This window comes from Athene cunicularia, assembly GCF_003259725.1.
Source record: "Athene cunicularia isolate RWA chromosome Z unlocalized genomic scaffold, athCun1 chrZ_part1, whole genome shotgun sequence".
NCBI lineage: Eukaryota > Metazoa > Chordata > Aves > Strigiformes > Strigidae > Athene > Athene cunicularia.
The window spans coordinates 12,667,017-12,680,137 of NW_020799142.1; the positions used below are offsets into that span (position 1 = coordinate 12,667,017).

Here is a 13,121-nt window from a genome sequence, read left to right on the forward strand (position 1 = left end):
ACTTGAAGTGATTTCTTAACATGATGTGTGGAGTACTCAACTCACCTAGTCTCTACATGGCCTCAAGAAGAGCTCCATGCTGTCCTCCCTCTCTTCCTCCAGTTTCTGATTTAGGTATGTCATATTTTTTTAAACTATAACAAACTTTCACCTTTTTTTTTTTTAAATTATGTGGAAAAAAAATTTCTACAGAGCTCCTCTCTCCACATGCTTTTCATTTCACTCTTTCATGTTTCAGACAAGACACACGGAATGTGATTAAGAGCTTAGACCAGATCTTTCTTATGGTATTACCTGTAACAGTTTGGAGAAACCAAAATTTGATTCAAAAATTAACAAAAATCTGCCCAAAAGGTAGTGCCAGGTTTTGGTTTCAAAAGACACCTATACCAAGTAATTAGTTTCTAAGAGCTGTATAACAAAAACATTCACAGATCAACCAGTGAACACTTAAACCATTTTAGGCTTCAAATCTGAGAAGTGTATCAAAATACAGTAAAGAATGAACATTATGAGAGTATATCTCAATAGAAAATACTTCTAGAAGACTTTAATTAACTGCTTTAGAAAGCAGTAAAGCAGTTCAGGAAATCCCCATTCAGGTCATTCCTATGACTGTGCACAGCCTTCAAATATGTTAGAATGACTTTTTTTTTTTTTCAAACAATATTTTGCATAAAAAATAAAAACTCTTAACCGTCTCCAGACCCACTGTTCCTGTGTTAGAGCACCACTCCATAATTACTGTAATCTGCAAACTCAAATTCACATTACCTCCTCAAAATGCTTAGAAAGCCTAACCTACTATCTTCAAAATTTAACACTGAACAGTACATACAAAATACAACCCAAAAGGCAAAAGATGTAATAAAACTAGCACACAAATGCTTTGGGAGGATTTTATGAGAGTTCAGGGGGAGGATGTCAACAAATTGTCATTTTAAATGATTCAGATGAGTTCTCTCCCAGAAACAAAAGTAGCTTTCAGACTACCACAGGAAATCACTGACAGAAGAACTTTCCTTGATTTCCTAAGATGCACCTTACGTAAAGAAGAAAAAATAATCAAAAAAACCCACAGCACTACAGAAAAGAACTATATTTCTGGTAAGCCCTCCAAAATTCTGTAATCTATCCCTCTAAATTGGAATATACTGAAGGGAGAAGGGGCTGGTGTTCACGCTTTACTTGATCTAAAGTATATATATAAATATATCTTTACTCTGAAAAACATCAAGTAATAGAAGCCACAAATCAAATTGCCTTATTCCACATAAGTTTTTTCAAAGATGTGTAAGAATGCAGTTTTGTCCTGGAAGCTTTTAAAAATGTACTTGAAACCAGATCTTTATGACACCAGCAAATTAAGTTTCACTCTTTTTCTATTTTGGAAGCTGTACAAAACATCACTGAAATAACACCGGCTTAGTCTCTCTGATTCCACATCAGTGTGCATGTAAAACAGTGTAAAACTGCACTTTCTTTAGCACCAGCCCAAAAAACACATTTGGGATCACATGGGGATTCACATCCCCATATCCCTCTTGAGTGGCAAACCAACAGTAAAAATCCTTCAGCAGACCCATGTTCAAAAGGAACAGCTGTGCAGCTCCTGCAGATCTCAACTGGACCCTCATTCACATCTGTGCAACCTCTTAAGACACTAGTAAGCTTATACAGATGTAACTGACCATCACTCAAAATACTGATGATCTACATGCAGAAACAGAAGTAAAATCTTCTCCGCTGTGATTCTACAGGAATCAGAAAACTTTAAAAAGCTTTGAAAGAATTTCAAAAGCTGAAGTGGGTATAGCACATTTAAGTAGACAAGAGATCAGACCTGCTGAGTAAGGGGCTGCTTTTACTTAACCACTCCTCAAAATGCATTTTACACTACAAAAATCTTAGACACGCAATGAAGTTGTTTCTCATTTTCCATTTTCTGAAGTCCTAACAGAAAGTGCTTTCCCTTTGACCTATCACAAGTCATGTGAGAGTACAGGAAATATCTGAGGAAAATGTGCTTTGTATGGTTAAATAAATACTTCCAGAATGGCTTAAATGAACAGCGAGGACATAACTTCAGTGCAGACAAACTACTTCTAGAGGAGAAAGCCAAAGATTACTTTATTTCACCTTGAGGAACTTGTGCTCTATGTTCATGAATGCTAATCAGATTATTCTGAGAAATGAAACAGCAGGTTTTCCTCATTTTAAACAAAAATTAATAACTTGTGAAGGAAATGGAGCCAAGACGGAGCCAAGAAAATGGAGCCTTACCTCATCCACATCAGCCCTACTCATGACCTTCCTGTTTTGGGGTAACAAATCAACAACTTCATCTTTCAGCATAACCTTAAGGTCAACATACTTTGTACTAATCTCAGAAAGCAAAGGTGGAAGAAATTTTAAAGAAAAATGTTTGCTTGAGCATCCCTGGGTATGGCAGCTGTGGCACTGAGACACAGGGAAAGAAGTCATCATCTGAAAACTCCTCCTGTGTCTTTTATAAAACCTTACAAATCCAAGAACCACCAGTTCTACAGTAGATTACATAGAAGTAAAGAAACTACTCTTAAACCAGAAAGGGCCAAATTTAATTGCTAACTTTTCTACACAAATTTTGTTCTACCTCGAGAGGACCACATCATGTCTCTGCACAAGTCCCTCCCCATCACAGAGGGGATACTAAATACTTCATTTTCTACACTATTCATTGTGTGGTCTGTCTAGACTATATGCTTACACATTATTTAATCATTAACCAGTCTGTACAACAGCCATCACCATGACTGCTACTCAGATCTGAGCAGGTAGCTTCAGAGCTCCAATGCAGTGCTGTCAAAGGAGGTGCCCTCATGTCGGTGGAGTGACTGCTTAAGTATATCCTGCATCTTGTGATGCTGAAAACTGTTCCCTTGCTTCCTCCCCACTCCTCTCCTAAAACAGGTTTGTGTGGCAGGTGCACCCACCCAATGAAAACAGGGCTTCTTGGCTACTGAAATTTAGCAGCTCTTGATTGCCTTTACTCTCAAGGCTTCAGGGTAGTTGGGGCCATTGGCCAATGGGAGCTGCTATTGACTACAGATCAGATTCAGCTGGGTATAAATGAGTCCCCTGGAGGAGCCATTCTGAGCTTATCCCCTGGAGCAACATATTGTGGTTGAGGATTTTTCCCTTGGGTCATGACACTGCTCTGAGCAGGTTCTCCAGGTTGAGAGCCCTCACCTGTTAAGGTGAGTGATAGAGTGTTTCGGGTTGTTGTTAAACCCTAGGGAGTGGGGCTTTGTTCTGCATTTTGGGTTGTTGTTAAACCCTAGAAAGTTGTTCTGTTCTCATGGACATTTGAATCTGTAAGTTGCAGAGGGTTAGTTAATTGCGTGGACAATAAATTTTTAAATATTGGCAGTTGTTTGTTTATTTGAGAGCCTCTGTAACAGTCTGTTCTCACTCGCAGCAGAGATTCAACTCAGGGTGCAGCTATGCTATCACAAAAGTTAACACAGAAGACAAGTAGGAGCACGGTCATGGCAACAGTATCAAGGACAGGACTTATATGGGTTTCGATCATCAGTTAGGCTGTGCAAGTCCCCAGGAACAGTTTTGCCATAAGTGACTGCCACCCTGCAGCTGTCCCATGCCAACTCTGCAGCCTCCCCAGGTGCCTCAGCCCAGCTATCTTGTACCACACAGTGGAACAAATGAAGACTGACCACATCACTTTTCTCCCCAGTGAAACACAGGAATATGGGTAAGTTTAAAAATGATGCTATTGTCTATGGTAATATAAAAGCCAAAGAGCAAACTAAATACCCCCTGTCCCTTATGTTTTTCACCAATGGTGCATATGCTCACATGTGCACATACCATCATATAAAGCTTGAAAACATTTAAAAGCTCTTTGAACATGCTCAATTTCAGAATAGCAACAATAAAGAACTACTAGAAGCCACCTTCCTGCTCCTTTTTATACAAGATCCATTCATTTCATCAAGGGTTTCATAAAACATTAACAAAACAGTTGTTAGAAAGTGGCTACTTAAAGCTTTCTGTCTTTATCTGATTAAGGGTTGTAGGAATGTCAGGGGAGAAAAAGATGCAGGCAGAGAAAGTGGAAGAACAGGAGGACACCAACTAGATTCTGATTTGTGTTCAACAACTTGGTATATGATTTTAAACAGCTTAAATATAGTTTGAACTAAAGTTAAGTATTTTGTTTCTATAAAATTGTAAAAAAATCTGATATTCTTTCTTGGGCTTATAGTGGTTACTCACTCATATTATATATTCGGGTTACATTTAATGAAAATGTGAATGTCAAGATTTTTTGGCAATTTCCAGATATAAAAAGCTAATACTGAATACCACTGAGCAGCAAAGAGCTCCAAGCTATCTGTGACACTGACTTTCCATTCAATTCCATAAGTGCCATAAGATGGGCCTTAATCCATGCAAGTTATATTTCTAATTGCTTTTCTTGATAAGACACATGCCATCAGCTGACAACACAACCCCCACATGAAATGCACTGTTTAACATGGCACTCTTCACAAGCTTTCCAAGAGAACAAACTACGTTATCAAAAGATGTAGTTAATAAATCCTCATTTACCTTCCTGCCAACTCAGTTTTAGATACTGTGATGTGAATTAGATTTTCCTAAAGAAATAGGACTATTAAAAAAAAAAAAATAAAATAAAACCATTTAAAAAAAAGTACAAGCTTGGGCTCTTTTTACTTGCCACCTTCTCTTTCAAGCCTTCAGAATGAATCCTTTCAATGCCCTCACGAGGCTGAGGTGGATCAATAACATTTGTGTGTCTATAGCACCTGACACTCACGTAGTCTTCACACTCCTCAGTCAAGGCTTTCTGGAAACTTCACAACAATCTTTTTTTTTTTTTTAGAAACTAAGATCTTTATATCAGCTGAAACCTTCTCCATGAGAATGGGCATGATCAGAAGTTCAAATTAGCTCTCTCCATGAAGGACTTTTCCGATCCTCCCTACAAGCATTAAATTCCTTTACATTTTTGTAAGTGTCCAAAGGCAGGAAAGAATCACAAACTAAACCAACATACCATGCACAGCTCAAGCAGAGAGAAGACATCAGCCAGTACATGTCCTGTACTGGTCATGAAGAAGAACTAAAGCACTCAAAGGCAGCAAACATGAATTCTCCACTGGTACCCCTATTCCACATATGTGGCAGCAGGATTCGCTATAATCATTACGTGTCCATGTCTTACATTTTTTTTTTTTACAGTTTGGTATCAGTGGCATCAGTAAAGCAAAAGGTCAGACAAATAATTTCTTTTGTTGACAAACACCATTTATACTAATCAAGCTTAAATGCATGCTGTTCTATATTTTTTAGTTTATTTCCACTTCCTTTATCCTTTTTATTAGAAGCTATTACAACTTCTCACATTTAAGTGTTTCCTTCCAGTCTGCTTTCAATAATTTCACCACTCCATTCCCCATTACTATCACAAAGGATACTAAATTATCCAAAGCAAAGAAACACACTCTTAAAAAGCATTATCTTAAATCTCTCAGTAACTGTGTTCAGCTATTTATCTTCACCTTCCCTCTTTCCTTGCACATCTGCTGCTTATATTAATTAGTACTAAAATAGTACATACTTTTACCCTCCATGGAAGTTGGAAGTTTTCAGATGACTTAAACAGCAGGTACAAACTTGGTGGGAAATATGTGCCTAGCTGCATGCAATCTGAAAAACCTCTTCATCCCCCAACCTCTCTAAATGTCAGCAAAATATAGACAGCTTCATGCTATACCAATAGGCTCTGCTACCACAGATATTCCTGTTCACAGAATGGTACTGCTTATTTTCAAAGATCTTCATCATCTAGTTGGTAAAAGGTTCCCTTTAGACTACCATTGTATGCAACAACTGCTGCAAGCAGAACTTCAACAGAAACAACCACCTAAGAAGCAGCTATGCAAGCCAAAGGCCTTGAGGGAGATGAGCCAGCATGTTAGAGAGAGATGATACTGCAGGAAAATCTTATCCATTCACTCTGGTAAGGCTCCTATGCTGCTAACACTTCTCAATATGAGCAAAAGTATTTGCGCTGAATTCCTTTTCTCCCACATATGGGAGTATGCTAAGCTAATGGAAAAGGAAATGCTAATTACTTATATACCCTAAAAAACAACACATATGTTCTTTCCTGTTAACCTAGGTCAAGCTTGAACAGTAACTAACAACTAAAACATTTGATGTTCAATATGCCAGCAGTCCTCTATAGATATAGCTACATACAATGCAAAGATTCAGAATGAATCGAATTCTTAGGATTTCCATTCCAGGGGAAAAATCAACCATTCTAGCAGAGCTTTAAATACATTTCAGGACAAAACAATCCAAGAAAAATAATTAGAAATTTTGCCACTTTTCAGCAAAATCTGGGGAGGAGACTTTACATTAAGCAATATCAATAATTTTCACTGTTTCTTCAAAAAGCATCAAAAATTTCTGCTCCCAGCACCCTCCATCACAGGACGGAAAGCTCAAACTTGGGAGCCTCTGCTCCCCATTGGAAACTAAAGCCTTGAGGGTCCTAGTTCCAAAGACCATAAAAACACTGAGGACTGTGTCCACAGCACAGTTTGCATTGCAGGACACTCACGCATCTGGAGATGTGTTCATCAGGTTATGCAAATTAAAAACTTTGTACATAGCTTTTTGATTCCACAAAAGTGCTGTTTTGAAAAAAGGCACTCCCCCATAAAGGTAAAGGATTTGTTCTGGCTGTATGAAATAAAAACCCAATTAGAAAAATGCTAATTTTTACCAGCATTCCCTATCAACAAGATAAACTCCACAGAATAGACTGATTTTGCTTATAATTCATTAAACAAACATTACAAAAGTGTTTTTACTAAGGAAAAAAAAAAAAGTACTTTTATTTAAATCCTACTGCACTGTGCATTTGTGCAAAATGCCCAAATGAGGGATTCTTTTATCTTCCCCAACAAAGCAGCATATATAAAAAATTACAGTATTTCTTCAGAAACACATAGCAAGTTGCAAAGTTATCACTTCATTTTTCAGGGTTACATGAAGCCTGATAGAAGGACTCTTAAGTATCAGTTTATTTTACCTTAAAGTATGCTGAAGCAGATTAACACGTCCAAGCAACTCTCTCCTCTGCCATGCCACATTTAAGAGGTGGTACCAAATAGGCACAAATGTAATTTATGATGTCATTTTAAAATGTGGTAACTCTCCAAGAGTCCCTCATCCTCACAGTATCAAGTGAGACCTTTGATCAAATTTTTTTTTAATCCATGAGGCATTGATAACTCGTTAGTAAAAACTATGCAGAACTTCAGTAACTCATGTCTGAGATCTCTAGTTTGCAATTTAATTTTCTGCATTAAGAAGAAAATAAAGGCAAAAAATGTTCCTCTGTGTCAGAAACATCCTTCAATTATTATTTATTATGACAATCTTACCATAACAGCAGTGATGTACAGCATTTTTTAACCAGTTAACGATTTTCTTGCATTATAACTCCCTTTCTGGTAAGTACAAAAAAAATATTACTCTTCTGAATGAACTTGGAAGTTGGAGAAAGAAGAGAGTGAGAAGGATGTTATATGTGGCTGTTTAAAGGTTATCTAAAACATTACTGTATTAGAAATAAGTCTTAAAATCCTCCTAGTCCTGAAGAACAGTCCTACCAAGGTACTATACATGACTATGTTCTTCCAAATGGATGTACACTTTGGATACTCTCCTCCCATCTAACATCACTAAGCATACTATTATCTCTCAAGTAAGCAAAAATAACCATGCATTTCATTAATCACCCTTATTTCTGAACTCATCTTAAAGTTTTGATATAATAGAATACAGTCTGAGGTACAACCACAGAAAGCAAACTACAAAATTTCAATACCAGGTATGTTCCTAAGCAAATAATCAGAGCAGCACAGCATTATGCATCAATATCTTGAATCTCTATACTAGGTCACAAAATATGGATAACCCTGATTTTTTTCCATAAAATACTTAACTTCAGAACAACAGCCTGTCAAGTAAAACATATTTTGGATTGCAGAGACATATTTATTTTTCTTCAATGTTCCTTTTGCAATATGTTTTGATTGTCAGGGTTTGAATGCAGAAGAAAGCCATCAACAATGGAAGTTTATTCGCTTACCTCCAAAAATGAAAAGCGAACAGAGGACTGCATGGACTGCAGGGGCTTGTTGGGGTTGGGCTCAGGCTCCTTGGGGTGAGACTGCAAGTTAAAATAATGTCATCTCTAGTGAACAGAAGGTTTAGCAAGAGTTGCATGTTTTAGAGTAGGAGTTATGAAAGGAGTTCTGGTTAGAACCAAAACCTTACTGTCCTCATGAATTCAGTGATTGACAGTAGCCACACAGTTTTTGACTTCAGATGAAATTCATTTAAATAAAAACAATAACAAAATCTGGTGATGGTGAATATACTTGACTATGTTAGACTCCCTCTGGGAACAATATTTGTGTACAAAGTCCACAGAGAGGGGAAAAACCCAGTATCTTGTTTCAGGCTTCTAAGCATTCTGTATGAAACAGGATATGCAACTGGGACATCTTTTCCTTTTAAAAAGCCTTTAGGTGTTTTTTAAAATTTTGGATATGCAAATCAGATTCATTAAAAACAAATGGAAAACTGAAATTTTGGATAAGTTTTCATCAGCAATAAGAAAATCAGAGTAAAGATTTCTAATTTGAGACACTAAAATTTATGCACTTACAAACTTAAAAGTGCCCTTAGCATCAATTTCCATCGATTTCACTATAAAATGTTCTCTCACAAATATCAAAGGTATTAAAATCAAATATGGACATAAACAATTCATCCAAAGAAACCACACTTGAGCATTTGGTTACAAAAGTGCCTTCAAGAAGTTGCCTCAAGTGTGTCTTCATTCAAAAGGTCTCTCAAGAAAACAGTAGGCCACTGAGAGATTTCACAGATGCTCTTTTAAAATATACTAATGTTTTGATTTTGTTTTTTCTAAACATGTTTAATAGCATGCCTCTTGTTGCAATTCGCTAGTTACCTGCCCGAAAAGCACACAGCTCTGCCTTCTGTGCAGACTGAGCAAAGGCAGATGCTTAAGGGGAAGTTTCTTCAGATCACCTTCATAAAGATTTGTTCTGCTATCATACATACCAGTCCCTTGCAGCCAGCCAAATTGAGCACTCCTGTCCTGCGGCAGTGGAGACACTGATGGCCAATACACTAAGCACAGCTAGATCCAACTCTAAACACTGGCTTTCAATTGCATGACACTTTGCCAGATTTTAAACATTCCCATCAAAAACTTTCAAGGTGCATACCTGTTCCATTTTTTCTAAACATTTCAGCAGGAATAGGGCTACTGCTTCTAAAACAGACTGGGAATTACTTTTTTTTGAAAACCTTGCAACCTTTCCCTCTTGAGATGCCTTGGAGAGGACACAAAGTTTGGCACGGAGGTGCACTCTGTGTCAAGCATGGGTCTGCTGTTACTTTCTGACAAACCTACTGAATTAGGTCAAATTCCTCTGGCTGTTGGCTGTGCCTGCATAATCCCTGAACCAGGTGCACAGAAGAGCATACTGCCAACACAGCCCAGCAAACTGCATATGAGCTAGCTTGATTTCAGCTGCAGATTAGGTATGCTAGCACAACAGTGTGTCTGAGCTAGTAAACGCCATTAAGAGCCAGCAGCTCAATACATCACTCCGAAAACGGCTAAACCGAACCCAGGCTCACATCAGTCAGCCTGTGCAGGCCTGCAGATAAAGGTGTGGATTAACAGCCTCAGATTTCTGCTGTTTCACTGGAGCACTGTTGCACTGCACTGACCTGGCAGCATGCAACTGGAAAGCTCTTTGCATATGATCAGTGCAGACTTGTAAAAAGTTTTTTTGTGCTTCTAAATTCTATCTGTACTGTCTTTTACTCTCTACTGCAGGCCTGCTGCAGCAGAGATGGCAGTTTGTCCTCGTTTGTTTGTTTGTGCATCCTCCTTTTGTCTTTCGGTGTGGCTCTCACTGACTATAGGTGGGGAAACTCAGTGCTCACACTGCTGCTCCTGGGACTACACAGCAAGGTAAAAGATGAAGGCAGACGATGCAGACAGCAACCAACCTGCATCAGGATCAGAAGCAGGGGAGGGGGGAGCTGACTCTGATCAAAAGAGAATCCAGGTGGAGGGAGACAGAGAACTGTCACCAGCTGGCTAAAAGGCACGGGAGCAGCAGGGAGACAGCATAGGGACTGCTATGGAGTAACGACTTGGGGCAAGGAACCTACTATAGCCAGAGTAGTGAAAAAGAGAGGAGAAAAAAGCACATCTGGCACTGAATGTGAAGAATCTATTAACTTCAGAATCCTGAATGAAATTCCTAAATTGCTTTGCTGTGAACAAATCCTAGTGACACCCAGTGGCAAAGCACACCTCCTTCCCTATAGTGGGTGGCACACACACAGCAGGTGGAAGTCCTGGACCTGCTAGTAGTTACTCATATTATTCCTCATTTTCATGACTGTTACACATCAGTCTCAGCCATGGAGCAGACTCTCAGCCCATTCAATATCAGATGTGCTTGTACTATGGATCTATAAATTCCCACCAAGTGATGACACTGGAGTGTCAATCCAGTTATTCTACAGAACTTGCTTTTCAGCTTTGCTTTTTTAAGACCTAAAAATTACATGCAAAAACCTGTTAAAACAAATTATCACAGTGCATATGCACGAGGCTGACAGGCAGCCTTAATTCTTATATTTACTAAATTTGGAATGCTCCATTTTGGATCCTTAATATTCATTGAAAGAGCTTTGTGCAAGTAATGAATTTAAAACAGACAAACTGTACTAATTTCTCAGAGAGACAACATAATTTTAGTCCCGTCATTTAAGCTTTATTGAAAAAAAAATTCATGAGGATTAGTATGCAAAGAATGTTTCGAGGAATAAGTTGGGTTTTTTTCCCCACAGATACATGCTTTTATAGATGACTAAAAATAAGAATTTGGGAGACATGACTTAAGTCTGCATTGACTTAACTCTGACAAATCATGAGATAACGACTCTATGGGAATCATTAAGTGCGAGCAACCAAAATATGATACTTTATTTTCCCTACAAGTAAATTAAGTTTAGAAAGTAGCAAGTGTGCTGGTAAGAGAAAGTCTAATGTATGAAAAAATTAAATATAGCCAGATAACATTTTAGCAGAAACAATGACCAATGCTAGCTTTAAAATGTAATTATTAATTTTATCAGTATTAAGTATTGTCAAAATATGGCAAATCAAGTGCAATTATGTCAGGTTATAATAAAAAAGGAGGAAGCAGTAAATGATGATTACCTCATATTACAAAAACACATACATATGTTGAAAAAACAGTAACATGAATCATCTTTTGTCCTTTGCAGTTAGTGATGTATTCTCATATGATGATTACATAATTCAGTGAAGATTAATTTAAAAATATTTAAATTGCCACATCTCAAAAGGAGTATAATTACCAATTATTCATGGAAACCATGTTAAAGAGCTTCCTGATAAGACCCCTCCTCCAAAACTCCTGAGAAATTAGCATTGCTATTTTTTCAGAAAAATATCTAGAGCTTAGTGTGCTCACAGCTAACACACACTGCTCTCAGCAGAAGATGCCAGATTGAAATGCAGAATTTCTCTCTGACATTTCACAGACGTAGTTCTGGGAAAGCTGATAAAAGATCTATGCTTGTTGTTTGGAATAAAGTGCTCTGTCACCTTCATGTGATTATTAGAATAAATTATTTGCTATGCTTCACACTTACTTATCGCCCTCTTTTTAAAACATGGCAGACGTCTGAGATAATACCTTTCATAGCTAAATAACTTTACTGCAGGCATCTGCAGCATTCAGGGGATTTTTCTCCAGCAAGAATGGGGAAGTCCCAGGGAATACTAAAGGATCTGACGTAACGATATCTATTTATCTAGATAAAATTAGCAAGTTCTCATGGTGACTATAACATGCATACTTACATGCTTGACATGTCAGTGCAGACTGTAGGTATGTATGTATGGAAATAAGTATTCGGCTTTGACTAACAAATCTTAGGGAAACATATGCTAGCATTTATTAATAAAAGACTATACTTACTATCACCATACATAAAAAATATGTATTTTCATGTAGTTACTCTCTAAATAGCTGAAAGCACACAAATGAGTTAATCAGTTTTAAGTGAGTACCATGTAAACATAATACTAAATTAGGTAAACATACTTACTGCAGAGACTATCAGGAATCCTCCAGAATGTCAATACAGTTCATTAGTGTAGTTACGTATGTAAAATACAGCTCTTCCCGAAGGATTTTCATGAACAGCATTTCTATAATGTGCTCTCTAATATTCAGCAGAGACAGAAGCCTTTCTAAAAGGCAGCACTGGGATAAACAGTACCAGAGAGCTAGAGAGAAAGACAGACACCATGGCCTACTGACAGATTCTTCCCCTACAAGCTAACAGGATGCTCCATGCACTGAGATTCAGTAACTTTAAATATGCAGAAATGCTTTCTTTCCAAATGTGCTGCAATATCTTGGCTCCGGGCTCACACATTTTCTGAAACCAACTGCAATGCATTTAAAACGTGTTCCTTTAACCTGGAGCTGCAGTGCTCCCAGACTGTCAGCACAAACGTATGTTAAACAGCTCCTGGTTGCACGAAAGCCGGCATCATGCAGAAACCGTTAAAATATTAAAGACAGACAATACTTACTCCAAGGTCAGCCCTGGAATTTGTAGCCTTTCCCGCTGGGCTTTCATTGCTGTTATGTGTTACCACACTCTATTGTAACCATGAAACACGTTCACTGGCAGCATTCTGGTGGTGACAGAGAGCCAAAATGAACCACTATAAAGGAATGGACTAACGATCTCTTGGGGGCGGGGGGAGGACCGCAAGTTTGGGTCCTTCCACCTCTAGCTGTCAGGAGGAGCTGCCAGCTGCCTCTCTCAGGTTAGCAGCGGCGCACGCTGCGCCGATTTCGTGAAGCAAACGGCGCCTTCAGTTGTGCACGTCAAGTAATTCATCCCAGGCA

General features: G+C 38.2%; 1 protein-coding gene across 8 annotated transcripts in view; it reads right to left on the reverse strand.

Moving 5' to 3' along the window:
- The window catches only part of MAST4 (microtubule associated serine/threonine kinase family member 4), a 315,990-nt gene that overhangs the window by 125,806 nt on the left and 177,063 nt on the right, over window positions 1-13,121 (reverse strand). The window contains exon 1 of one of the 8 annotated variants that reach the window (XM_026865291.1): window positions 12,800-13,108. The exons of the other annotated variants lie outside the window; for them this stretch is intronic. Within the exon in view, the coding sequence (XP_026721092.1) occupies window positions 12,800-12,846 (47 nt within the window). The 5' untranslated portion in view covers window positions 12,847-13,108. Of the gene's footprint in view, window positions 1-12,799; window positions 13,109-13,121 lie in introns of those variants that run through there. 8 annotated transcript variants of the gene reach the window in all.